The sequence below is a fragment of the Gopherus flavomarginatus genome, chromosome 3, assembly GCF_025201925.1.
Source record: "Gopherus flavomarginatus isolate rGopFla2 chromosome 3, rGopFla2.mat.asm, whole genome shotgun sequence".
Classification (NCBI taxonomy): Eukaryota; Metazoa; Chordata; order Testudines; family Testudinidae; genus Gopherus; species Gopherus flavomarginatus.
This window is the reverse complement of record NC_066619.1, coordinates 48,396,984-48,424,002: the sequence shown is the minus strand read 5'-3', so window position 1 is coordinate 48,424,002 and position 27,019 is coordinate 48,396,984. Positions and strand designations below refer to the sequence as shown.

The window sequence follows — 27,019 nt, the reverse complement described above, 5'->3', positions numbered from 1 at the left end:
CCATAGTCAGCATAAAAAGTATATTTCTCTCTCTCTCTCTTCCTCAAGGACACAATGGGCCTGAATATTCCCCAAGATGTTGTGTAATTTACACATGATCTCACAAACACATCTACTCCCACTTGTTCTTTCCATTTTTTTTCTCATTAGTTTTCTTTTCAACAAATCTCTTAGCTGTTGTAAATATGCAAACCTTGGTAATATTTTCCATATTATCTAGGTACTATAATCTTTTTCAGTTTGTTACCTTCCCTGCTTTGGTACGTTTGCAAGCTGCACTGCAGAGCCCCACACTGGACTTCACTTGGTTGGGTATACCTAGAAGATATTGGATAGAGCTGGTCAGAAATTTTCAATAGAATGTTTGTTTTTCCATTAGAAAATGCAGATTCATCAAAAGCTACATGTTCTGCATGAATGTGTGTCTTTTGACGAATCTTTCAGTGGCAGCCCCTCAGCAGCTCGGGTAACCAAGGCTTCCAGACTCCAGGTTCCTCAGCAGCCCATATGGCAAGGAGTTTGGGAACCTGGGTTCACAATTTCCCTGGCTTTCCTGCAGCCTGCCTGGCACTAGGAATGGGGGTTCTCTGGTAGCTCACCAGGTGAGCTCCCAATGAGGCTGGGAAGCTCTGGCTTCTGGGAGCCTGAATTCTACTGCAGCCTACCAGGTGAGCTGCAAAGGAACCAGAGAACTTGGGAATCTCAGTATCCTGCTTGGGGGGGCCACCTGGCAGGCTGCAGCAGAGCCAGAGCTTTTAGGCACTCTTGTTTCACAAACACCAGAATATTCCCACAGAGAGAATGTTTTAGTGTTTCTGAAAGAAAATATTGCAGAGTTTCACTTCCACAAAAAAATTATAATGTTTTAACTTTTTATCTCCATTTGGGACAAAAACATTTCCAAAATTTCAATTTTTTTCCCCGCCAAAGTGAAATTCAGTTTCCTGGCCAAATCTAATCCTGGACCAAGCTCAAATCGCGTATACAATGAGTTGGCTATGACCTTTCTTTTTTTTTAAATGTACCAGTAATTGAAATTATTTCAGCTACATAACTATTTGAACTTTGCAAACAGAAAAAAGTGAAATAGCTAAATCAGCTTTTTTCAGGAGCTGTGCAAGGGAATCAATTCACAAAATATATATTGCTTATTAAGAAGGATGAATTACACATATGTGTACCCTTTTATAATGTAGGTAAACAAGATGTAACTGCACCTGATGAACTAAAGTTGAATGAAGATGCACACTCATCCTCACCAATATTGTTTGAAGATAATACTTCTATAACAGAGGAACAGCCTGTTGCTACTTCCCACCTGTACACCAAAGAACAGAGGGATCAAGAACTGTTGCTAAATTCAGTGGTCTTTGGAACTTCAGCTGAAGAAGTTGTGAAGGAAATTCGCTTTCGGATTGAGCAAAAAACTGGATTGACTGCCAGTGCAGGTACACACATATACATAAATAATAATATTTTGCATATTTGTATTGCCTTCCACCCAGCGATCAGAAAGTGCATTGCAAGCATTAAAAAATTAGCCTTAGATCCACTCTTTGATGTAAGGAAGTAGACCCCATTTACACATGTGTAAACTTAAGCACCACGATTGTGACTTGCTCAAGGCCACATCACACAAGAAATCTCAGAGTCAAGAATAGAACCCAGTCTTGTACTTTATTTAACCACAAGAAATCTTTCTTCTTTAATTGCTATTGCTGGCATTGTATATGTTTTTTAATTATAGCAGTCACGTTATCCTTTTTTCTTCCGGGTTTCCTTTTCTATCGTAACTCCTCCGCTAATGTGGAAAAGTGACCCAGTTGGTTCAGACATTAGTCTTACACCTCTGGGCAGTTGCATTTAAATCTTAACTTGCACTACTGATTTTGTAAGCCTTTGATCAAAGATAGATTTAACATTGGAATGCTATAGTTGCTATTAGTTAGGATAAAGACACGTTAGCAGAGCTGTGTGGAGAAACATGTTCAACACTTGCCCATCCTGTGCCATGCCCGAGCTAGTTTTTAATCACTTTCTTAAGCACTAAATACACTGACATGTTAAAAATAAAATAAACTGTTTACTAGACAGGTTAGTATTTACTTTTCAAGGCAGTGGCAGTTTTAGATCTATGCAGCTTGTACTTGCCCAACTGATCTTCCAACTGGAACTCGATCTATGATATCCTGTCTGAATTGCCCCTGTTAGGCTGCATCAGAGATCAAATCCCTGAACTGCATTCAGTCTATTAGTTCAGATAGTTGCTCTTCAGGACTCTTAGGGCTAGTCTATAGCGGTGGTGCACTGTCTACAATGGTGCTTTACAGCACTGAAACTTGCTGTGCTTGGCGGGCATTTTCTCACACCCCTGAGCGAGGAAGTTGCAGTGCTTTAAATTGCCAGTGTAGACAGGCCCTCAATGACTTGCTGATCTGTGTAAAGGAGTTAACAGGGCCTGCGGAGCTTGAGGCACAGGAGTGGGGTGGAGGGGCGCAGGCAGGAAGTAGGCAGGAGAAACGTCATGTGAAAACACGGGTAGAGGAGAAAGTAATAGGATGGAATAAAGCTGGATGACACCCAACATGTTACTTCATATAGGGCCCTGCAAAACTCAGAAGCAGTACCACTTGACTGTCAAAAAAAAATTTAGTTTCATTTCTCTAAAATTTCATCCTCTTCTGGATGACTCACTGTTTAGAAAAGGGGGGTGGACCTCTTAAGAATGCCGGGGATTTGATGAACGAAAATGAAAAGTGATTACTGTTTAATAATCTGACAATCTAGAAGGCTAATTGGACAATATTAGTAAGCAGTGATATACAGAATGATTCCTAGCATCACCAGGAATAAATTATAATCACTGTAAACCGCAGTCAGTCTTTAAATCATTGAGGCTATAGAGAAGAATCAATCTATTTGTCACCTGCTATTCACCTCTTAGTACCAACAGGGTTCATCTGTAAAAACCCAGTTATTTTGTGTGATGATTTGGGGCTCTGTCAGTATAATTTATGATTTCTAGTTGATATTATGAAAAACTACTGTATTGTGAGTGCCTTTGTGTATGTGGAGCCACCATTACTGATAGGTCCTATAGAATTCCCCATTGTCCCTGCTAAAGTTTAAAAACGGTACTTTAACCACTCCAAAGTTATGCTAAAAAGCAGCTGCATCCTTAGAAAGCCAATGTTATCTCATCTCTCTGAACAGTGTGTGTGGGAGGGGGGAAAGGTAGGAGCAATGAAAAGTTACTCAAAAGACAAAACAAAGGAAGTTGGAGATAGAGGGACTTGAATAGCAAGCCACACAAGGAACAGAGGAAGAGTGAGACAGGAAAAGGAAGTGTGGGGCAGGTGAAAGTAAGATATCACAAGCTTGGGAAGGGACTCTATGACAGAGAGAAATCACCCAGCATGTAACAGCCTGCATGAGGCCTGGCCTGCCTGCCTGCTTTTCTGGACACAGATGGTTCCTAAGGGCTCACAAGGGAATTGTGAGCTGGGAAGTGGTGTTGTGGTTAAATGTGTGTTGTTCTGTAGGATCTGTGCTCCTCTGTGCTTTACATGACTAAGTAAAAGAGCATTAAGATAATAGACTCTATGCAGAGTGTGAGAGCATATGTCATATGCTTTACAATTACTGTGAGCTCCAGAGAGCTCTAAACTGTAACCAGAAGCTTCACACCTTTAGGGTGTAGTTTTGAGGGTGAGTATGTTAAGTAACTGGGGTACCTTGGGGGTCAGTGCTGGCCCTGGGATCTAAGGTGCAAGTTGGCTGAGAAGCTCTATGATTGAGATAATGTTCCAGAGATACCAAGGGAAGAAACAGGGCTGTAGCCTGCTAAGACTCTGGAAGCTTAAAACATCCAGGAAGCCAGAGGCTTGGTTCCCCTCACACCAGTCCAGTGGATGGCTGGAAGGGAGTGCCCAGCTGGATCTATAGCACTGTATTTACTAAAAAGAGGAAAATAGACACATGCAAATCAATAAAAATGATAAATCACCCTTAATTCTCACGAACAGATAGATATTCCATCTATCCTAGATACTTACATGATACCCATTACCGTAGTATTTGAACACCTCACAGTTTTTAATGTAATTATTTTCACAACATCCCTGTGAGGTAGGGGAGCATTATTATCCCTTTTTTACAGATGAGAGAACTAAGGCACACAGAAGCTAAATGATTTTCCCAGGGTACCACAGGAGGTCAGTGGTGCAGCAGGGACTTGAGCCCAGGTCTCTCAAGTTCTAGATTAGTACCCTAACCCCACTCGACTGTCTTTCCTCATCCTTGGTGAAGCTCTACTACAATGTTTTAGGTTATTAAATGTGTCATAACTATTTGCCATATCTCTTAACTGTAATTGATTGAGATACCTCATTCATATTTAGACCAAACATAACTTCTCTTCCACACCAAGCTTTCTCTGTTACTGTAAATTACTGTCATACTAATGTGTAATCATGTACCAAGTTGAAGAAAACTTTGCGTTTAAAGAAATGTATCCCCTCATCACTTAATTATATATGTTGCATTTATATATAGTCCCTTTAATCCTGCATATCTCAGAGTATTCTATACATCTAACCTGATGTACAAACTATACACAAGTGCTTTAGCCACTGTTGCATAGCTAAAATGAAACATAGCAGTTCTCATGTCCTTATTCTTTCAAAAAGTGCCAGAGGACTGTAATGACCAAAATGGGTGAGAATCTCTGTTTTATATCAGTCTTCTCCTTTCTGGTCTTGTTTGGTCTTTGCCATGCATAGGATGACTAATTTTACACCTTTAAATCTAGGAACATTGAAATAGAAGATTGAGTCTTGTGGTTAAAAAGTCTGTTGTGCTTCTTCCTTTGTTTTGTTTGTTTCTAAGGAATTGCTCCAAATATGATGTTAGCAAAAATGTGCAGTGATCAGAATAAACCTAATGGACAGTACAGAATCTCCCCTGATAGGCAATCTGTAATGGACTTCATCAAAGATCTGCCCATTAGAAAGGTGAGAATATTATCAAATATACTATACATTCATGTCCTCCTTATGTGAATGCTAGTGTTCTAAAACAAATAATTTACTTAAAGATAATTTCATTTCTTCAGTGCCAACCTAGTTCAAAAATTGTGTTTAAGTTTGAATTATACAAAATGTTAAACATTAAGCATTTATCGAAAGATTTCAGAAATTCCAACTTCATTGAGACACATTAATTCTTGTTCTTCAGGTGCCTGGTATAGGAAAAGTAACAGAGAAAATGTTAAAAGCTCTTGGAATTCTGACTTGCACTGAACTTTACCAGCAGAGGGCACTGCTTTCTCTTCTTTTTTCAGAAACATCTTGGCATAATTTCTTGGATGTCTCACTTGGTTTGGGTTCAACGGATTTGGAAAAGTATGTCTTCATATATGTTTTACTGTGTGTACTTTACATTTTGTTAAATATGTCTCCAAGCGTGTTACACATCTTACACATTGTGAATGTTATAAGCTAGATTTGCTTGGTTTGACATTAAAAATATCTGTCAGGTAAGTTTGGATAGTATCATATATAAAAATTGTGGCTGTTAGTAATATCTTACACATAACACCTGCTTTATTGCTGTACCAAATGTTAATTTACAAAGCAACCACTTTTTAAGAAGTGTAGGATTTGTTAATGTGTGGCCCTTTGGAGTACACAGAATAGGTAGAGAGCTTATAGAACAAGAATCCCTGTCTGGTTTATGAATCTAAATGGTCTGCCAAACAAAGCTCTGGCCATACATGCATACCAAGAAATGAATAGCGCCTAGTTTGAGACAGCTGTACGGCAAGCACGTGTTGTTTAGAACAGGGGTTCTCAACCTTTTTCTTTCTGAGGCCCCCCCCACAACTTGCTATAAAAGCTCCATGACCCATCTGTAGCACAACAACTGATTTTCTGCATATAAAAGCCAGGGCCAGCATTAGAGGGTAGGAAGCAGGCCAATTGCCTGGGGCCTTATGCCACAGGGGCCCCTGTGAAGCTAAGCTGCTCAGGCTTTAGCTTCATCCCCTGGTGGTGGGGCTCAAGGCCTCGGGATTCAGCCTCATGCAGTGGAGCTTCAGCTTTCTGACCTGGGCCCCAGCAAATCTAATGCTGGCCCTGCTTGGTGGACCCCCTGAAACCTGCTCACAGCCCTCCCCCCCCGGGGGGCCCCAAACCACTGGTTTAGAATAACCTTATCAATACTAACATAGATTACGAGATATGTCATATGTATAACTAACCTAAAGAGGGATTATTTTGTTATAGTTATTTAGCCTTATCATAGAAGTTCACAAATATTTCTTCCATGTAGTTAATACACCTTTGCTGTTCGTAATTATTCCTATATAATCTTAAAACAAACACATAGTGTCAAATCTTCAGCTGGTGCAAATTATCACAGCTCCATTGACTTCAATGACTACATCAGTTGAGGATCTGTCCCTAGTTTCTATGTCTCCTACTGTGTTTAAATATAACTTTTTAAAATTTATAATATGATTGACTTTGAATTTGTTGGGGTAGAACCCAATGTTCGTGATTCATTCTTCATATCTAATCTAATCCATGGTCTTTTTGAAGCTCCTGTCATCGTCGTATCTAAATGCTGCCCTTATAGGCTCCTAATGGAGAAAAAAGAGGTGCCAATATCTGCTAAAAAACTTATCACCCTCCCACATGCCTGCCTTGAATGCAAATACACATCCTCCCGTCACTCTAAAACCACAACTGAACATTTTGCCATGCTGCTCATGTTTAGTATCCCTACTTAAAAGATTCTGAAACCCTTTCTATTTAATCCTGTCATGCTGTTGCTTTTCGGTAACATTTTCAAAAGCACCTGAGGGTATGTCTACACTGAAAGTGGGGGGCTGGTGGGGAGGGGAAGGGAGGTAAGCCTGTGACAGCGAGTCTCAGGCTCACAGCGCTCATGCTACCAGGTTAAAAATAGCAGTGTAGAAATTCCCTCTTGAGCTGGAGCCCAGACTCTGAAACCGTCCTCTCTTGCTGGGTTTCAAAGTCTAGGCCAAGCAGGAACATCTGCATTGCTATTTTTGGTTTGTAGTGCAAGCCCCACTAGCCTGAGTCAGTTGACTTGGGCTCTGACTCATTGCTGTGGGTACTTTTTTTTGTTTTTGTTTTTTTTGCAGTGTAGATGTACCCAAAGAGAATTTGTAGCCTAAGAACATTTTCAAAAGTGCTTTGCCACTTAGGCTAAATCTCACTGAAAGTCACTGGGACTTAGGCTCCAAAGGCTCTTAAGCACTTTTGAAAATATTACCTCTTGTTCTTACTATCGGTTCTCTGGTATTAGCAGAATGAGAAATCCTTCCTTTAAGACTGCAAAATAATCTCATAAGTAGTCAAAAGAAAAACAGCTGTTTAACAGCACACATTTTGAAAAAGAGTTTAGGGACCCTTTAGGTTTGAAAAGCACAGTATAAATGTAAGCTATCGTTTATTTAAAAAAATAAAAATAAAAAAGTCTTCACACCACAAAAGCTTAGATCAATATACACCACCACAAATCTTTGTATTTTTTTCTGAAGTACATAGTAAATTTTTACCTTTAAAGGTGACTTGTGAAGGATAACATGGCTTGTCCAGTTTTTCTGTATGATGGATAAAGAAAGCCTGAAAGTTTTTGTTTTTAATTACAAAAATAATCAGCTTGGTTTTATTTACATTAGAAATCAAAGTCCTGTCTGGTCTTGAGTACTTTGTAGTGACTGTGAAAACTTAAAGCAATAGGGACATTTATAAGAACCAAGAACAAAAACATTAAGTCATCAGAAAGGCAAGAGATTTTTTGTCAGACTGTTTTAAAGCTTTGCTTTTTCTTTGATCTTGTTAATACCTATTTTAACTTCAGTGATGAACATTTTGGAGAAAGCAAGCCTTTGTTAAAGTTTCAACCCTTGTTCCTTCAAAAGATGTTTTGAGTATACGGTAAATATCCCCGAGACATCCCAAATGTCCCTAATTTTTTTGGAGAACAAACTTGATATTCCTGATCCAGGCAAAAACAAGCCAAAAATCTTTTTTTAAAAAGCCTGAAGAGGATTTTCCTCTTTTTGAAAAATAAAAATAAGACTGATATAATCATGATTTCAGTAGAAGCAAGTTGCAAAAGATAGTGAGCCAAGAAAGTGAAAGAATTGTATGTCATATATTAATTTGTTTTTAAAGTCTCAAAGCCCTTCTGGTCATTAATGGGTATGGCTGACTCATAGTGCAAATCGTTAACTGTATTAACAGCCATTACTGATGTACAGTTTCTTACTTCATCTGTAATATACACAATTTTAAGAGGAAGAAACACCTCCATTTCCTTGCAATGTTGATTTATGCAAGGTTCTCGGAAATGTTAACATTCAAATCACATAGAAAAGATTACAATTATCTACTGAAATCTTCTCAGTTAACTATGAAGGGCTTATTAAAAAAATTAAAATTCTCTGTGAAAATGACTGTAGTTCATAAAAACATTTGTCTTTTTTAAAGGTACGGAGAAAGAAAAAGTATGAGCACTGAAAGGTATGTATGGTAATGTTAGTATCTAAAAAACAATGCTATTAATCACTAAATTAATAAAACCAATCAATGTAAAATAATGTAGTTGAGTCATCACATTTTATTTGACTTGTTGCCTGATCTACTGATTGTGTATTATTTATATAAGACGGTTACTCACCTTTGTAACTATTGTTCTTCGAGATGTGTTGCTCACATCCATTCCAGTTAGGTGTGCGCGCCGTGCGTGCACACTCGTTGGAAACTTTTTACCCTAGCAACTCCAGTGGACCGGCAGGTCGCCCCCTAGAGTGGCGCCGCCATGGCACCCGATATATACCCCTGCCGGCCCATCCGCTCCTCAGTTCCTTCTTGCCGGCTACTCTGACAGCGGGGAAGGAGGGCGGGTGTGGAATGGATGTGAGCAACACATCTCGAAGAACAACAGTTACAAAGGTGAGTAACCGTCTTTTCTTCTTCGAGTGATTGCTCACATCCATTCCAGTTAGGTGAATCCCAAGCCATACCTAGGCGGTGGGGTCGGAGTGAGAAGTAGCGGCATGGAGCACTGCAGATCCGAAAGCCGCGTCCTCTCTGGACTGCTGGACCAGGGCGTAGTGGGAAGCAAAGGTGTGGACCGATGACCAGGTCGCTGCCCGACAGATTTCCTGGATGGGCACACGGGCGAGGAAAGCCAGCGACGACGCCTGTGCCCTGGTAGAATGCGCAGTCACACGGCCCATAGGAACGTGGGCCAGCTCATAGCAGGTCCTGATACAGGATGTTACCCACGAGGATAACCTCTGCGAGGAAATGGGAAGCCCCTTCATGCGGTCCGCTACTGCCACGAAAAGCTGGGGGGATTTGCGGAACGGTTTGGTCCTCTCCACATAGAACGCGAGAGCCCTACGGACATCAAGCGAGTGGAGTTGTTGCTCCCTGAGTGAAGAATGAGGTTTCGGGAAAAAAACCGGGAGGAATATCTCTTGGTTGACATGGAAGGCTGAGACCACCTTGGGGAGAAAGGCAGGGTGCGGCCTCAGCTGCACCTTATCTTTATGGAAGACTGTATACGGGGGATCTACCGTGAGAGCCCGGAGTTCCGACACCCATCTAGCTGAGGTAATAGCTACTAGAAAGGCAGTCTTCCAAGAAAGATAGAGTAGGGAGCAAGTAGCTAACGGCTCGAAGGGGGGCCCCATGAGCCGAGACAACACCAGGTTAAGATCCCAGGTCGGGGCAGGGGGTCGGACGTTAGGGTATAGACGTTCCAGCCCCTTCAGGAATCTAGTCACCGTCGGGTGAGAGAAAACGGAGCGGCCATCCACACCCGGGTGAAAGGTGGAGATAGCCGCCAGGTGGACCCGCAGGGACGAGATCGCCAAGCCCTGTTGTTTGAGGGACCAAATATAGTCCAAAATATTGGCCACCAAAATTTCCATCGGGAGGAGACCTTTCTCCACGCACCAACAGGAGAAACGCTTCCACTTTGCCGAGTATGTCGCTCTAGTGGAAGGCTTCCTGCTGCCCAAGAGTACCTCACGTACCGGGGTGGAGCAGCGCAACTCAGAACTGGTCAGCCACGCAGGAGCCACGCTGCTAGGTGCAGCGACTGGAGGTCCGGGTGACAGAGAGTTCCGTGGTCCTGGGTGATCAGGTCCAGGTGAAGGGGCAGGGGAACTGGGTCGGCTATGGCCAGGTCCAGCAACATGGGGTACCAATGCTGTCTGGGCCACGCCGAGGCTACCATGATCACGCAGGCCCTGTCCCTGCGCACCTTCAGAAGGACCCTGTGGACCAGCGGGAACGGGGGGAACGCGTAGAACAAGTGGGTCGTCCACGGAATAACGAAGGCGTCCGCTATAGACCCGGGTTCCCGGCCCTGAAAGGAGCAGAACGCCTGGCATTTCCTGTTCCCCCGGACACGAAGAGGTCCACGCGGGGACAACCCCACCTCTGGAAGATCGAGAGGGCGACGTCCGGGCGAAGGGACCACTCGTGCGAGAGGAAGGATCTGCTCAGGCGGTCCGCCAGCGTGTTCCGTACTCCTGGGAGGAAGGAAGCCGTGAGGTGAATGGAGTGGGCTATACAAAAGTCCCAGAGTCGCATCGCCTCGTGACATAGGGGAGAGGATCTGGTGCCGCCCTGCTTGTTGATATAGTACATGGTCGTCGTGTTGTCGGTAAATACCGCGACACAACGACCCTGAAGCTGGTGACAGAACGTTTGACAAGCAAGGCGGACCGCTCTCAACTCCCGCATGTTGATGTGTAGCTTCACCTCCTGTGGGGACCACAGGCCCTATGTTCTCAGGGTTCCCAGGTGGGCCCCCCAGCCGAGATCTGAGGCATCCGTCGTTAGGGACACCGAGGGCTGGGGCGGGTGGAATGGGAGCCCCACACACACTACGGACTGGTCTAGCCACCAGCTGAGAGAATCCAACACCCCCTGGGGGATTGTGATCAGCATGTCTAGTGGTTGCCTTGCCGGCCGGTAATGTGCGATGAGCCACGACTGGAGGGGCCTCATGCGGAGCCGTGCGTACCCGGTCACAAATGTGCAGGCTGCCATATGGCCTAACAGGGTTAGACATGTCCATATCGATGTCAGGGGGGCTGTCAGCAAGCGCTGAACGATCGCCGACAACGCCTGAAACCTTGGCAACGGCAGAAGGGCCCTGGCCATGGTGGAGTCCAGGACGGCCCCAATGAACTTCACCCTCTGCGAGGGGAGCAGGGTGGACTTGTCCACGTTGATCATGAGGCCCAAGGTAGCAAACAGACCGGTGATCCTGCAGACGTGGCTGCAGACCTGCAGCTCCGACGTGCCCCGAATTAACCAATCGTCGAGGTAAGGGAACACGTGAATGCGACTGCGCCGAAGATGTGCCACAACGACGGCCATGCATTTTGTGAATACCCTCGGAGCCGTAGAAAGGCCAAATGGGAGGACTGCAAATTGGTAGTGAAGGCGGCCCACCACGAATCGAAGGAAACGTCTGTGGTGTGGCCATATGGCAATATGAAAATAAGCGTCCTGCATGTCGAGGGCGGCATACCAGTCTCCCGGATCCAGGGATGGGATAATGGTCCCCAGGGATACCATGCGGAACTTCAACTTCACTAGATATTTGTTGAGCTCTCGCAGGTTGAGGATAGGCCTGAGGCCTCCCTTGGCCTTGGGGATCAGAAAGTAGCCGGAATAAAACCCCTTGCCTTTCTCGTTTTCCGGAACCGCCTCTATAGCTCCTTTGTTGAGGAGCGTCTGTACCTCCTGTCGAAGGAATTGCTCGTGAGAGGGGTCCCTGAAGAGGGACGAGGAAGGGGGGCGGGAGGGAGGAAATGATACAAACTGCAGACGGTATCCCGTCTGCACCGTGCGTAAGACCCAGCGGTCGGATGTTATTTGGGTCCACGCCTGGAGAAAAAACAAAAGGCGGTTGGAAAACGGGGGGGAAGGATCCGTGGGGGAAACTGTTACTGCGCCCTCGGGCGCACCTTCAAAACGAAGGTTTGGGTCCAGGCGGGGCTTTGGAGGAGCTCTGATTCTGCCCCCCTTGGTTCCCCAACTGTCTGCGCCTTCCATTTCTGCCGCGGCGCCTATTAAGGTCCTGCCGCTGGCGGAACTGGGGGTATGGCCGACGCTGCTGCTGTTGCTGCGGCCGGAAGGGTCTGCGTTGCGTCCCAGGCATGTGCATCCCAAGGGAGCGCATAATGACCCGATTGTCCTTAAGACTTTTCAGTCTGGGGTCTGTCTTCTCTGAGAACAGGCCCTGGCCTTCGAACGGGAGGTCCTGGATGGTGTATTGGAGCTCCGGTGGAAGGCCAGAAACCTGAAGCCAGGAGATGCGGCGCATCGTTACCCCCGAGGCGAGGGTACGGGCAGCCGAGTCTGCAGCGTCCAAGGAGGCCTGCAACGAGGTTCGTGCAACCTTCTTGCCCTCGTCAAGAATCGCCGCAAATTCTTGACGTGCCTCTTGTGGCAGCAGCTCTTTGAACTTGTCCGCTGCCACCCAAGAGTTAAATGCGTAGCGGCTAAGAAGGGCTTGTTGATTGGAAACCCTGAGCTGAAGGGCCCCAGCCGAATAAACCTTGCGGCCGAGGAGGTCCATACGCCTGGCCTCCTTGGATTTGGGGGCTGGGGCTTCCTGTCCGTGACGCTCCCTCTCGTTCACCGACTGCACCACCAGGGAACATGGTGTCGGGTGAATATGGAGGTACTCATAGCCCTTGGAGGGGGCCATGTACTTCCTTTCGACGCCCCTTGCAGTAGGGGGGATGGAGGCCGGTGATTGCCAGATTGTATTGGCGTTGGCCTGGATCGTCCTAATGAAGGGTAGGGCGACCCTGGTGGGAGCATCGGAGGAGAGGATGCTGACGACGGGGTCCTCGATCTCAGAGACCTCCTCAGCTTGCAGGCTCAGATTCTGTGCTACGCTCCTGAGGAGGTCCTGATGTGCCCTGAGATCTAGCGGAGGAGGGCTATTGGAGGAAGTGCCAGCCACCGCTTCATCAGGAGAAGAGGATGAGGAGACCCCTGGCAAGAAAGTGTCCAGCCGGGGGGGTCCACCTTAGCCCTCGCCTCTGGCTCAGGAGGGAGACCAGGGTCCTGTTGCTTCGATCCGTCCTCCCCGTCCGGGGAGGGAGGGGGGGGCGAGACAACGACGCCTCTGGCGCCCTGTACTCTGCCATTGCAGGCCTAGGAGGAAGCTGTTGGGGGCCCTGGGCTTGATGGTACGCCCAGGGTGTCCAGAACCCCCACTGCTGCGGACCCTGGTCCTGTTGCGGAGGGTCTTGGAAAAGAGCCGCTTGTCTGTCAGTGCCCAGCGCGTATACGCTGTCCGCCTGCGATGACACCGACGGCTGTCTGGAAGGCCATGGAGGGGCCGACCGCGGCTGGTAAGAGTCTCCGCGTTCCGGCACCGAAGATGTTCTCGGTGCCGGGGACCAGTACCGGGAGTCATACCGGTGCCGGGATCAGGACTGGGTTCTGTCTTGGACTCGGTGCCGGGATCTGGACCGGTACCGGCCGCTGCCTCGGTGCCGGGATCGGGACCGGGACCTGCCACCGACGCGGTGTCGGGAGGTCGACCGGGACCGGGACCTGCCACCATCTCGGTGCCGGGAGGTCGACCGGTGCGCTGATCGACGGCGGGACTGGCTCCTAGAGTCCTGGTGCCGGTATCGGCGGCTGACACCAGACCGTGACTGTCTGGAGGCCGATCGGTGCCGCGAGTACGACCGGTACCGCCGAGGGGAGCGGTGCCGGGACTGCGAGCGGCGGCGGGATCTTGAGCGACCGTGGTGTCGGGACCTCGACCGCGAGCGTGAGTCCCGAGATGGCGCCGTCATCATGGGTTTGCCCCTGGACGCCACCCGCACCGGAGAGACCGGGGGTGGAGGCTGAGTTGACTCAGTCAGGGCAATGAGGTCCCGTGCCGAGGCGAAGGTCTCTGGAGTCGATGGGACCAATAGCTCAACCCCAGATCTTATGGGGGAGCTCGGCGGGACCGGACTCGACGGACCCACCGGGCCCGGAGTCGACGGTGCCGGTAGCGCCGCAGCAGATGTCGATGCCGGGCGCTCCACTCGAGTCTGCCTGGATGGAGTTGCAGACTTCGAGGGTCTTGCTTCTGCACCCGGTGCCGGGGAAGGTCGGTGCCGGGGAGTCTTTCCGGTGCCGGTGCGATCCGGTGCCGGTGTAGAGATGACGGTCTGCGAAGCTGCCGGGTCGAGTGCCGCTTCCATGAGGAGAGTCCTAAGTCTCTGGTCTCTCTCCTTCTTTGTTCTGGGTTTAAAAGCCTTGCAAATGCGGCACTTGTCCGACCTGTGCGATTCCCCCAGGCACTTTAGACACGCGTCGTGAGGGTCGCTGGTCGGCATAGGCTTCTTACAGGCCGCACATAGCTTAAAGCCCGGCGAACCAGGCATGAGCCCGGTGCCGGGTGCCGGGAAGGGCTACGGCCCAAACCGGCTAACAACTATCTACAATATTATTTACACTATTAACTATATAACTAACTACACTTAACTACTAACTATTAACCGTAGAACAAGGAGAGCTAGGGACGTGGAGGACAGCTATGCCGCGCTCCACAGTTCCAACGAATAACACGGCGGTAAGAAGGAACTGAGGAGCGGATGGGCCGGCAGGGGTATATATCGGGTGCCATGGCGGCGCCACTCTAGGGGGCGACCTGCCGGCCCACTGGAGTTGGTAGGGTAAAAAGTTTCCGACGAGCGTGCACGCGCGGCGCGCACACCTAACTGGAATGGATGTGAGCAATCACTCGAAGAAGAATAATTACTTACTAATTCCCCATTAACATTCTGAGGCTTGGTAGGTTCTTGTCCCAAGGTCAGGCCCAGTAGTATTAGAATTACTGTTCTGTTGAAAACCCCATTGTGCACAGTTGCAACACGCACACTAAGGAAAAGCCTTTGGAATTTGAAATAGTTTTATTAACACAATTTTGTAAAGTCACAAACACTCCAACCCAGCAAGGTAGATAAAGATAATACAACCACATACTCACAACGTCCCTTACAAAAGGACCCAAAATATTAGTTGTCATTAGATACCATCACCATCATTACCAGTAGTCATCATCCTGGCATCTCCCAAAAGTTACATCTTCCAAGGCACACCGATTGAGATACAATTTTATAATGTGTTACACTGACTCCACTATGCCTAATACATATTCAATAGGGATTTCTCCCCTTTTTCTTATTTGTATTTCCTCACCCTACTAATGTTGGGGGGTGCCCTTCTTCCATATGTTACTAGTCTGTTTACCTCAAGCTTATTAGCATATAGGTCAGTTAGTTACCATGGCACTCCTGTGGTCAGACATCTGTTGATGTTCCTAATTTAAAATATCCCAACCTGGTATAAACTAGCATCTTGTGGTTATCTGTCAGCAGTTCAGTCATTACAAGCATTCTTTCTTGTGATATCTTATGATATAGGGTTACTCCTGGTTAGCTGCTTATGCTAAGGCTTTTGGACCTTATGTCTTGTTTAGCTAAGCTATTAGGTTTTGTAGGCTCATGTAACGATGCTGGTTCTGGCGTGACCCAACTGAGAGTGCCAATCCGGGACAAATTGCTTAAAGCAGTGCATTTACAGCCCAAGGCTGAAGTTTCTATGCACACCAAGGTAAACCAGACTAGCCAAACAGAGAGGACTTCAATTTTACCCCACTGGCTAGCCACAAGTCACACAAGCAATTCCTTTAGACACTCCGGTTTCCCAGTGTCACCACCAGTGCCACTCGTTATGGGGACAAATGGTTATGAAAACCAACAACCCACTAAAAGAAAAAGGTTCTCTCAATACCAAAGGACCAAGCCCCAGACCCAGGTCAATAGACAAGTTAGATCTTACCCACAAATCATGCTGTTGCCAATCCTTTAGAATCTAAAATCTAAAGGTTTATTCATAAAAGGAAAAAGATATAGATGAGAGCTAGAATTGGTTAAATGGAATCAATTACATGCAGTAATGGATAAGTTCTTGGTTCAGGCTTGTAGCTGTGATGAAATAAACTGCAGGTTTAATTCAAGTCTCTGGAGTACATCCACAACTGGGATGGGTCATTCAGACCTTTGTTCAAAGCTTCACTTTGTAGCAAAGTCCCTCCAGAGGTCAGAAGCAGGATTGAAGACAAAGTGGAGGAAATGCAGCAGTCTTTTGTAGTCTCTTGTCATGTGGCCTTTCTTTGTTCCAAAGACAAGCATTCGTGCACATGGCAAGAAAAAACCTTAGAGTTCTGTCCATAGGCATGTTCCTGCATACCTTGCTGAGTCACAAGGTGTATCTGCCTTCTCTCAATGGGTCAGTTGTATAGCCGATGGTCCTTAATGGGCCATCAAGTAGACTAGGCAGTGCTGACACCAAATTGTCTGGGGTGTCAGCCAGACGCATAGCACAAGTTTGAAATACAGACAGTATAGAGTCAATACTTATAACTTTAAATGCAAAAATGATACATGCATACAGATAGCATAATAATAACCAGCAAACCATAACCTTGTCTTAGACACCTTATTTAACTCCCTTATACAAGATTTGGGCCACTACAGGACCTTGGTTGCAACAGTGATCTATATGGTCCCAGTTCACGTCACTAATGTCACAGCTCATTACTTATTATTTAACTTATACCAATACCTTATCTAGAAAATACCTATACCTATAGGGTATATAGACTAACCATTAGTGGCTAAGACATCAGATAGTACAATCCTATAAGTGTTAGTTGATATTTTATGTGTATTAGGACAGGTAGTTTTATGTTTAGTACCTTCACTACATAAGAGTAAAGCTTCCTGTCCTTGCCTTCAAGGTCCTGCATAAGTTTTCTCCTACCAGTTTTCTACCGGATTGCTTTAAATGAGAAGAAAGTATCAGGTTTCTTTTCTTATACCGTCATCTAGGGAGAAAGTGTGGGGCTTCTGACATTACCTAAGAAGTAATGGGGAGAGAGTTATGTAAACATCAGTGTAAGTCGTTCTATGTATTTATAGATATGGAGATATATATGGATTGGTCTTGTGCACCAGTGGATCATCTAAATTATTTACTTTTCTGCTGAATTGTTCTGACTATACTCTAAAGGAATGTTTATCTTTTGCCCCATAAAATGTATACCATCAGCAGCAACTTCTTTTTCTCTTGATGCTGATATAACTTCTCCAGATGTACGTTATAGGTTTGGTGAACCTCAACAGCAGTTCACAAGTATTTGTGTATAGTGACAAAAATTCTAAAAGTGACTTAGGCCTGGGCTTCACTAGGGCATTGTGCTCCAGTGTAGATATGCTGTTATAGACACCACCTGTGACAATAAATTGTGCAGCTTCCCCAGGTATCTCCTGAGTGCCAGACCAGTGACTTGTTCTCTTCTCTTCTCCTTAAATTCGGCTAGTCTCCAAGCAAATCAATTTGACTTTTCTACCCTGGTATAATCCCATATCTGAAATCTCAGCCATGTGTTCACAACCGTTGACACCTTTCTTAAACCTTCCTTTTTCTGCCTCCAATTTACCTTCTGCTCAGGATCTCACTGATTTTTTCAAAGAGAAAATGGAGAAAATCTGACATGACCTCATCTTTTCCTTCTTCCATTATCTCCTCTTCCCCAGTTATCCAGACCAAGATTTTCTGTCTACTTTTCTCCATCAGTCCCCTTGCCTGCCCTAGAAACCTTTCACCCCTTGTGCGTCCAACCTGTGCACTGAATGAGGCGGGTCCTGCAAAATAAAGTTTGTGATCATGTAATTAAAGACTGTATCACAATACATACACACAAGGTGGAAAGCTTAAGGTTGCACCAGCTACTGTAAATGTGGCATTTCCTAATTCTCATGTGCTTAATTTTACAACGTAAAGTTCTTTAAACATAGTTTGGGGGGGTTTTGTGTGTCTCTTCCTGAGGTTCGTTTTTTTAAAGGAAAATAACTAAAAAAATCTATTTTGTACAACTGTTACAAACACCTTGTGCAGCAACAGCCGTGTTTGAATACTGAAACTCCGACACAGTTTGAGGTACAGGATTAACCATGTTAGCTATCTGCAGGAGAAGATGGTTATCCCACAGGGAGGATGGGCTACTGGCAGCCACATGCTGGATCTGTGTAGTTGTGGAGAGCCTGGCCCAGACTCGAGAGGTGTGGGGAGACTCTTTTCTGTGTGGAAAGTGTGAGGAATGGGCTAATGTGGCCATGTGCTGTCTGGGGCAGGGTGAGATAGGCAAGGTAGTTCAACTCACATGGCGCCTTCTTTCTCTCTGAGAGATAGGAGTTTAGTTCCTGCTCTATGGTGCTCCCAAAGTTGGGGGAGGGATGGGCTACTGGGAGCATGTGCTTGATTGGGTTAGGGAAGAGAGTGGTGCAGGGCCCAGCATTCTCCCTGCCCATTCCCCTCACATTGCTACAGCTCTAGCAGCAACTTGTTGTTCCTAGTGCAGTGTATGGTGCCGCTGCTACGTTAGCAGCATTGTAGGCCCAACTTTAGAATGTTCACGCTGAGTTATTATTTTGGCAGCATGCCATCATTTTTCTGAGGAATGTATGTTACAACAGGGAATGGCAATTTTAACAATTTATATATCAGCCAAACATGAACACAAATTGGAAAAGAAAGAGGCACATCTCTAGCACAAGGGCTTTCTCACTACCAAATAGCAAAAGCCTGTTGCAAACAGTGGAGGTGTGAGAGTTTCTCAGTGGAAAGAATCTTTTACAACTGAAAGCGTTAGACAGCCATGATGTCATGACCAATTCCCTCTATAATCATAAGACCAGCCTTCCTTTCACATTATCACTGAGGTAAGGTAAGGTTTCCCTTTCCCTGGAAAGGTGTAGCAAAGACAGAACTAATTAAATTTTTGGCAGAAAGCTAGTTTTTCCTTCTCTGGTTGTAGCCATAATTACCATAACATTTGTTTCTTAGCACCCGTGTTACAGTATTTACATCTGATACTTGGCTCTTGGATTAATTTCCTAATCCTGTCTTCCTTCCAGTGTTACTATGCAGAGAAGCTTATATACAAATGTTTTGCTGGCTCTATGATTTCAGTTGGTATTAGCATTCTCTCGTAAATATTTAAGCATTTATCAACCTAATTCTCATGTGTTTTCAAACACTGCATGAGAAGTGTGACTACAACACCCCATTTCTTTGTTTGGTGGGATTTGCAAACCTCTTTTGTGCAGTTATTGAATGTGCATATATCAGGGATCGGCAACCTTTGACATGCGGCCTGCCAGGGTAAGCACCCTGACGGGCCGGGACAGTTTGTATACCTGCTGCGTCTGCAGGTTTGGTCAATCGTGGCTCCCACTGGCCGCAGTTCACCACTCCAGGCCAATGGGGGCTGCAGGAAGGCGCAGCCAGCACATCCCTCAGCCCATGCCATTTCCCACAGCCCCCATTGGCCTGGGGTGGCGAACCGCGGCCACTGGGAGCCACGATCGGCCAAACCTGCAGACGCAGCAAGTAAATAAACCATCCCGGCCCATCAGGGTGCTTACCCTGGTGGGGCGCGTGCCAAAGGTTGCCGATCTCTGGCATATATGTTTCTGTTTAATATAAATATACATCCTGACTTCAAAAAAAAAAACCCTCAAACCCACAGAATTTTCTTTTTGTTAAACTGTTAATGAAAAATTTTAAATCTTAAGGATGCATCATTCCAAAATGCATATTAGGGGGAAAAATGACTAATCTTTATGTTCATTTAGGACATTCAGTGAAATTAACACAGCAGAAGAACAATACAGCTTATGTCAAGAACTTTGCAGAGATCTTGCTCAGGATCTGCAGAAAGAAGGACTTAAGGTATTTAAATCATTCTTTTCTTAGTTAAAAAAAATCAACCCCTTTGCACTGTCAGGTCCCAAATGAGCAGTGCCCTCTGTTAGCAGTAATGCTTTCTGCATTATCATGCCCTACCCACTGGCTTCAGGGGATTCTGTTATTTTGTTCATTAATGATTAGAATAATTTAGATCGAAATTGCATTTAGCTTCAGGGGGCTATATTGTGAAATCCTTTAAGAAATGAAACCAATTCACCAAGTTATTTTGCATATCGTACATGTTGTTCTAAAAGCTGTATTAATTAGCAGAAGGAGTAGTAGAGCTGCATAAAAAATGGATTGCCTGGAGCCTTACTGTGGCAAAGCATGTAAACTGTAAAGCATTGAAAGGATGTATTCCTTGTCTTATTATTAGTAAATATACAGATCCTATAGCTGTACTGAGCACAATATACTGTATACACTGATTTTTACTTATTGTTTGGGAGGAACCCCTCACATTATTCCACAGGGATCTTTATTGGTAAAGCAAAGAGTAGCGTTCAAAGATTCCTAAAGGAACCAATCAGTCCTCTTCAGGCACAGAAGGTTGTTGTGACACAAGGATATGGGATGACAGCATGGAAAAAAAGCCTCTGTATTGACAAATAACAAAGGGTAAACTTGTCTAAAGCGTTGAAGTGACTTGGCCTATATCCCATTGTTTGCAGTGCTCCTAAGTCTTTAAGTGCTTTTGAAATAGATGCCCAAACTCTTTGAGTTGGAAGAGAGATATGGTAACTACTTTGAGCTTATCACTTTACAAACACATTTTCAAGTGTTTGGGATTTATGGTGCACTTACTGAATTGCATGTACACACTTGCCTGTATAAATATTAGGGCAGATTTTCTGCCCTGTTCTGCTCCCTTTGCACCACTCAAGTGATATAAAGAGAGCAGAGACATTGGAGATCCTTAACTGGGCATTCCCGAAGCACACAAGAGTTCCTAGTAGATGTAGACTGGACATAACTGGCATCTGCCCCGCAACTCCCAGTCCAGGAGACACATGGGAGGTGGGTAGAAACTGGGAAAGAGGCCAGAGTACATTAGCAATATGCATCTTACAGGTACAGATAGCCAGATGTTGCAGGTTAGAGCAGCTCCCAGCTACTCCGCTCTGGCAGCAGACTATAGGCAGGCAGAAAATCGTATGATAACAGGCTCCATTACAGCCCACCATCCATGCTGTGTCCAGCATAAGTTGGATGCTGCAGTGAATCTAGCCCCCTGCTTTAAAGTCATTGTTTAGACACTGAAGTAGAGTTCAGCTAGGTGAAAAAATACTTCACTGTAAAAATTCTTCCATACCATGTATGTTAAGTGTTTTATTTGTTTTCTAGGGTAAAACCGTTACCCTGAAACTGAAGAATGTGAATTTTGAAGTAAAAACAAGAGCTTCCACAGTGCTCGCTGCTGTTTCTACTGAAGAAGAAATATTTGCTGTTGCTAAAGATATGCTAAGGACAGAAATTGATGGTGTTGCCCCTCACCCTTTGCGGCTAAGGCTTATGGGTAAAATATTTATAACTTTTTTGTTTTCCTTTTTAGGGCAAGATCCCCAAGTTCCTCAGATCAGGCAGGCAGCACTCCTGGGAATGGGTGGCATAGTTGGATTTACCCTCCTCCCCAATAATCTTGAGAGCTGCTGGGGACAAAGCCCCTGATGCAAATTAAAGCATTTCAGCGTTGCTTTAACTTGTCCTGGTGGATCGTGGCTCCTCGGGAGTTGCTCCACCAGCTAGATTGCTGCCTCCTCCCCAACCCCTGCCTGCTCTGGAACACCCTTATGCCAATGTTGGGGTGCCATCCTGTGACATGGGGATCCTCAGCTTTGCCTCCTTAAAGCAGCTTTAAGTCTCCTTTGCACGGCAGCAGGGAAGAGTTGAGTAGATGGCCCTATCATTTTTGACAGAGGAATGACCTAAATGATAGTGTTATAACTTGGTAGTGCTATATTTTGTCTGAAGTTAAGATTTCTTGCTGAAATGAATAGTATTTTTTTTATTCTAAGTGAAAATGTTTCACTATTCCTTTTAAAAAAGTAATATCCCAGTTTTAAGAAAAAGTTCAAAGAACAAATATTTTATGGAAAATTTCATGCCAGAGACTCCAGCCAGTAGGAACAGAAGCAGACAAATGAGGGTAAAATAGGGCCCAATTGAGGCCATGCTGTTCCCCAGCTAGACCCAAATTTTTGAAGGGAACACTCCACACTCATTCTGAGACAACTGGGATCCATGCGGTGTCACCCGTTCTCTCCTCCCACACCACGTGGTCTTTGGGAAGAATTGTAGAGAGGAGCTTGCAAGAGACTTCAGCCTCTAGGAGCAGAAGCAGCCGAAGCAGGGACCTCTGAACTGTCTACAGTTTTGACTGGACTTGCTCTGCCCTTTGTTGATTGGTCTGCTCTTTACTCCAACACATCCTCTCAGTCGCAGTCTCTTCACCTCAGCTTCATTTCTCCCATGCCCCCCTCAACCTCCTTCCCTTCCCATTTAGCTGATCCCCCTCCTAACTAAATTCATTCTCTCCAACTCCACCAAAAGCTGTGGAACTAACATGACATTTTTTGTCATCACACTGATCACTCTGCTTCTGTGTTAAGCCTCTTCACTGTGTCTGTCTTGTCTATTTAGATTGTAAGCTTTTGGAGGCAGGGACTGTCTACTACTGTTTGTACTGTCCCTAGTGCAATAGGGCCTTGTTCTCGGTTGGCCCTTAAGGCACTGCTGCAATAAACATGATTATTAATTACTGGCATCCAGAAATGAACAACTTTAGCATTTAACTTTCCACATGACTACGTGATGTTTATGGCATCATATGATGTTGCCATGTGGTGTTTTTAAGGGCACTGAAATTCCCAGTAAAATTGAAGTAGCTGGCAAATCTTCAGGACTGGTAGTAAAATTGTAATTGCTTTGTGATCAGCTGCTAACACACATTCATAATACAGTTTCTATTATGATACCTATTTATATTGAGTGCTTTGTTTCTCAAAACTTTTTAATGCCCATTAATGTTCATTAAGTTTTAGTTTTATTTATCAGTTACAATTACATTTTTATCTGTCTCGTTTGTCATGTTCAGGTGTACGAGTATCAGGGTTTCTAAATGAAGAAGAAAAGAAATACCAACAGAGGAGCATTATCAATTTCTTAAAGCCAGGAAAACAAGCAAATGCTTGTCTGCTTCAGCCAGGGAAATCCAGCCATGAACATTTTACAAAAGTTTCAGAAACATCTCACCGAGAGAGTTTTTTTGATAAAAAGCGAGCTGCAAGGCAACAAAGCACCCAGGAACTTCTTATAAAGAAACCTGCAAACAAGCAGAACTCTCATGATATAAAGTCATCAGTAAATCCTGTGGACGAAACAAATGACACCATAGGCTTAGCAAATTTGAATGAGTGTCATAGCCTCACTTGCCCTGTTTGCTTTGAGGAGCAAAGAGACAGCGATTTAGAGGCACTTAACAGACATATTGACAAGTGCCTCAATGGTACATTGGTAAAAGATAATGCAGAAATATCAACGAGTGAGAATTCATGGGAGAATGCACATCATTTTTCTCCAGACAGTAAAAAGAAAACATTTGAAATGTGTCAAAAAAATAAAGTGAACAAATCAGTGGATACAGCGCAGTCAACACAAGTAGCTGACAACTCTACTAGCAGTAGCACAGAAGCATTCCCTAAAGTAGTAGCTAATACTAGCAAGGAAAGAGAGCATAGTCTGCTTAGTGAAGCTGCTAGCAACATGTACTTAGAACAGAATTTTTCTTCCAAAATCATGTCATTGGGAAATGCAGAACACTTTGAAAAGTCTGAATGTACACAAGAAACTCAGCCTTCCTACTCCTCTGGAGCCACCAGAGACAATGTTCTGGTTTGTCCAGTTTGTAACGTGGAACAAAAAACAACTGACCTTTCATTATTCAACAGGCATGTGGATGTTTGCTTAAATAAAGGCATTATCCAGGAGTTGACAGAGCAAATACCTTGTCCAGTTAAGAGTCAGATTATGGAAAATTCAAAATCAGTTGGTGAGTATTTAAGTTAAGAATGTCACCTTTTTAAATTGCCCCATCCAGTATACAATAGGGTTTTAAAGAATGTGTTGTACATTTTAAGGTTCTGAGTCTGGTACAGCTGCTGAATTTCAAGAAGACCTGGCTAAAGGGGTTGGCTATTTTCATTTGTATGACATGAACCAGTTTGGTTTATTAGTTTGCCACTAATTGGCTTGCTTTAGTACTTTGTCTTTTTGATTATGGAGAATTAACTTTGGAATTGGGTCGATAAATAGGACAAGATTAGAGACCTACGACTAGTATTTAAGAAACTGTTCAAAGTGCTTCTGTTCTGATCCAACTTGAAAGAGTTTCCAAGCATATTTATAAAGCTACAATAGCAGCATTACTATATGTGACTGTTTTTACAAAGATGATTTCCTAAAGTACTGCTGTAGATCTTCCTAGCTATGCAGACAAGTTGTGGTATAGAAGAAATGCTGCATATTAGTGAAGATTTTTTAATAGTTTTATTCCCAGAAAGACAAACAGTGTAAGACAAACATGAATTTCAGTAGGCCATCCTGGAAATCAACAGCATTACATTTCTGTTACAGAAATCTGTGATCACATTCAAATGTATTTCTTAATTTGTTATTGGGCTAAAGGGCTTTTTTGTTTTTTACTTATTTTGAATATAATTGACAGTACTAAGGAAATGATCAAATGTTATCTGCTTGGTAAGAGATTCAATCCAACTGCTTCAGAAAATAATAGGAAGGAAATTCTTCATCTAGAACTTTTCTCCTAAAAGTTCTGCTAGTCATGCAGCTCCCTGCTGTGCTCATTGTATGTTTAAATAATTCATTTTGGACGTTCACAACTGTTCTTTAGGAAGCATGGGCAGAGGACATCAATATATGAATCCCACAACCGGAACAAAAAGGTATGATAGATCTCCTCAAGTGTGTATGTACTTGTATTTGAAAGTCAAGCTAGCAAACTATTCAGTGTTGTAAAATTTACTTTAGGTGGTTTAATATTTGTTTGTTTGTTTTGGGTGGGGTTTTTTGCTTGTTTGTTGGTTCCTAATGTGTTCTTTTTTATTTTAGGCCTGGACTAATGACACCACAGTCAACATCAAAGAAAGCCAAACCGAGCAATTCCAAACAAACGATTGAAACATTTTTAAAATGATTGTGTAACACTTTATAATATATGAAGAATTTCATAATAATCATAATTATTATTCAGATTAGTTTGGTGCAGGTGAAGGATTGGACTCTAATACTTGTCACATACGACCCCCTGTAAACCTCTATTGGAGGAATACAACATTTGAGACAAAAAAATAAGTGATCTAGCAAGGACTAGAGCACTGAATTAATTTTCCATTCAAATCATTTTTTCATAATAGTTTTTGTCTAAATTATATCTGTGGAAAAAAGAGCATGCCAAGAGCGAGCTTTGTTTTATCTTGACATAGTGGAGACTCAGGGTATGGAAGTCACCACAAATTCAACTTAGGTTGCTAATGACCGACAGTTAATATGTGATGACTGTTTGTTAGCCAGTGTGAAATGAATTGGATTGAATTCAGTTTCTAGTGGCCAGATATCCACAGCACAAAACAATTGGTACTTATTTATATCCACATTGATATTCTCCGTAGGATTGGGCCCCAAATCCAACTCTCATTAAAATCAGTGGAAAGCCTGCCACTGACTTCTGTAGGAACTGATGGGCCATGTTTGTAGGGCTCAGTCCTGAACAGTGCTTAGCATGCTTGTGGTATGTTGAGTGACCTCAACATTCACTGACTACAAACACCTTGCAGGATCAACCCCTTAAATGAGCATGGGAGTGTGAGACACCCCTAGGATAGGAATGGGATATACAGACTGTGCCTCGCTCGTTTATGGAGATAGAAGGAGCTTCAGATTCCTATGCAGTTGTTAAATCAGCATCTTTCAAAAGCACTAAATTCACTTTAAGAAAAGTTAAGGATAAACTAGCACAACGGTAGTGTGACTGATGTGCAAATGTGCATGACATTGAAATAATAGTCCTGAATATATTAAGAGAGGAAATAACCCTCCTCCTTTTGCTCACATATTTTTTCTCTTTGAAGAGGCGTAGTTTATGAAAAAAATCTTTTTGTAGTTTGTTATAAACCATGTTTTTATGAATATATGTATGGGGGAAAAGCTGTAAAGTACACTTATTTATTTAAAATACTCTATTTACAGTCTTTACTTCCCAAAAATTAAATTGTTTAAATATCTAGTGTCAATTTATAATCAAATATGCCTGTAATGTAATATTTTTTCAAGCATGTCATTTTGTAATAGTGAGAAAATTCTTAGTTTATTTTTTTTTAAAGTCATTAAAATATGAAGTAAAATGGCATCTCAAAAGAAAATATCCACCACAAATAATGCGTTGGTGAACGTTAGCTATGTGAGGACTTTTTTCCTTTTAAAATTTTTTGAATCTATCTGTGTCTCAATTTACATCTGTTTAAATACAATGTAATAAACCTTTATCTAGATTGCTTGATTACTTCTTTATCTTGTGCTAACATGTGTCCTAAGTCAATAAAAAAGTATAGAAGCCAAGTGTATTTTGTTTTTCTGAGAATAGCTTATAGAAGTAAGTTTTACATATGCAAAATGTTGTTAAAGGAGAAGGAAACAACCACAATTATTTGAACAGATGAAATAAGTTTGTTTTGGCACTGGCAGTTATTTAATCATCCATACAAAAGTGTTGTTACAATTGACATAGAAGTATTTTGTAAGCATTATTTCTGTAGATAGATAGAATAAAATACTAGTGCAAAATTATTGTTTCCTTCACACCTAAAAACTTGGTGAGTTATTCTTTGGTACAAGTATAAAATGTAACTGCCTTTAGAAAAGAGATTATATATTTAAAGGAGAAACTTGGCTTGATTGTTTAATGCTTTTCATACACATAATATATTGCTGAATATATAGTCTGAAATAGAACATATTTTCCATTTTATTTTAATTAGGTTCATGTAGTATAATAGAGCAATAAGCAATGTGATAAACATCTGTCATGTTTGTTTTCTTGTCCTTTTCCC

General features: G+C 43.7%; 1 protein-coding gene across 6 annotated transcripts in view; it reads left to right on the top strand.

Annotated features, from left to right (window-relative positions):
* The window catches only part of POLK (DNA polymerase kappa), a 65,911-nt gene extending 39,450 nt beyond the window's left edge, over window positions 1-26,461 (top strand). For 5 of the 6 annotated variants that reach the window (XM_050944567.1, XM_050944566.1, XM_050944568.1 and 2 more), the window contains exons 7-15: window positions 1,197-1,448; window positions 4,888-5,012; window positions 5,236-5,402; window positions 8,523-8,555; window positions 19,781-19,877; window positions 21,240-21,411; window positions 22,990-23,943; window positions 24,805-24,856; window positions 25,023-26,461. In XM_050944567.1, coding sequence (XP_050800524.1) covers window positions 1,197-1,448; window positions 4,888-5,012; window positions 5,236-5,402; window positions 8,523-8,555; window positions 19,781-19,877; window positions 21,240-21,411; window positions 22,990-23,943; window positions 24,805-24,856; window positions 25,023-25,107 — 1,937 coding nt within the window. In that variant the 3' untranslated portion in view covers window positions 25,108-26,461. The remainder of the gene's footprint in view (window positions 1-1,196; window positions 1,449-4,887; window positions 5,013-5,235; window positions 5,403-8,522; window positions 8,556-19,780; window positions 19,878-21,239; window positions 21,412-22,989; window positions 23,944-24,804; window positions 24,857-25,022) is intronic. The other variant, XM_050944569.1, reaches the window with a different exon arrangement.
* Window positions 26,462-27,019: the final 558 nt, after the last annotated feature.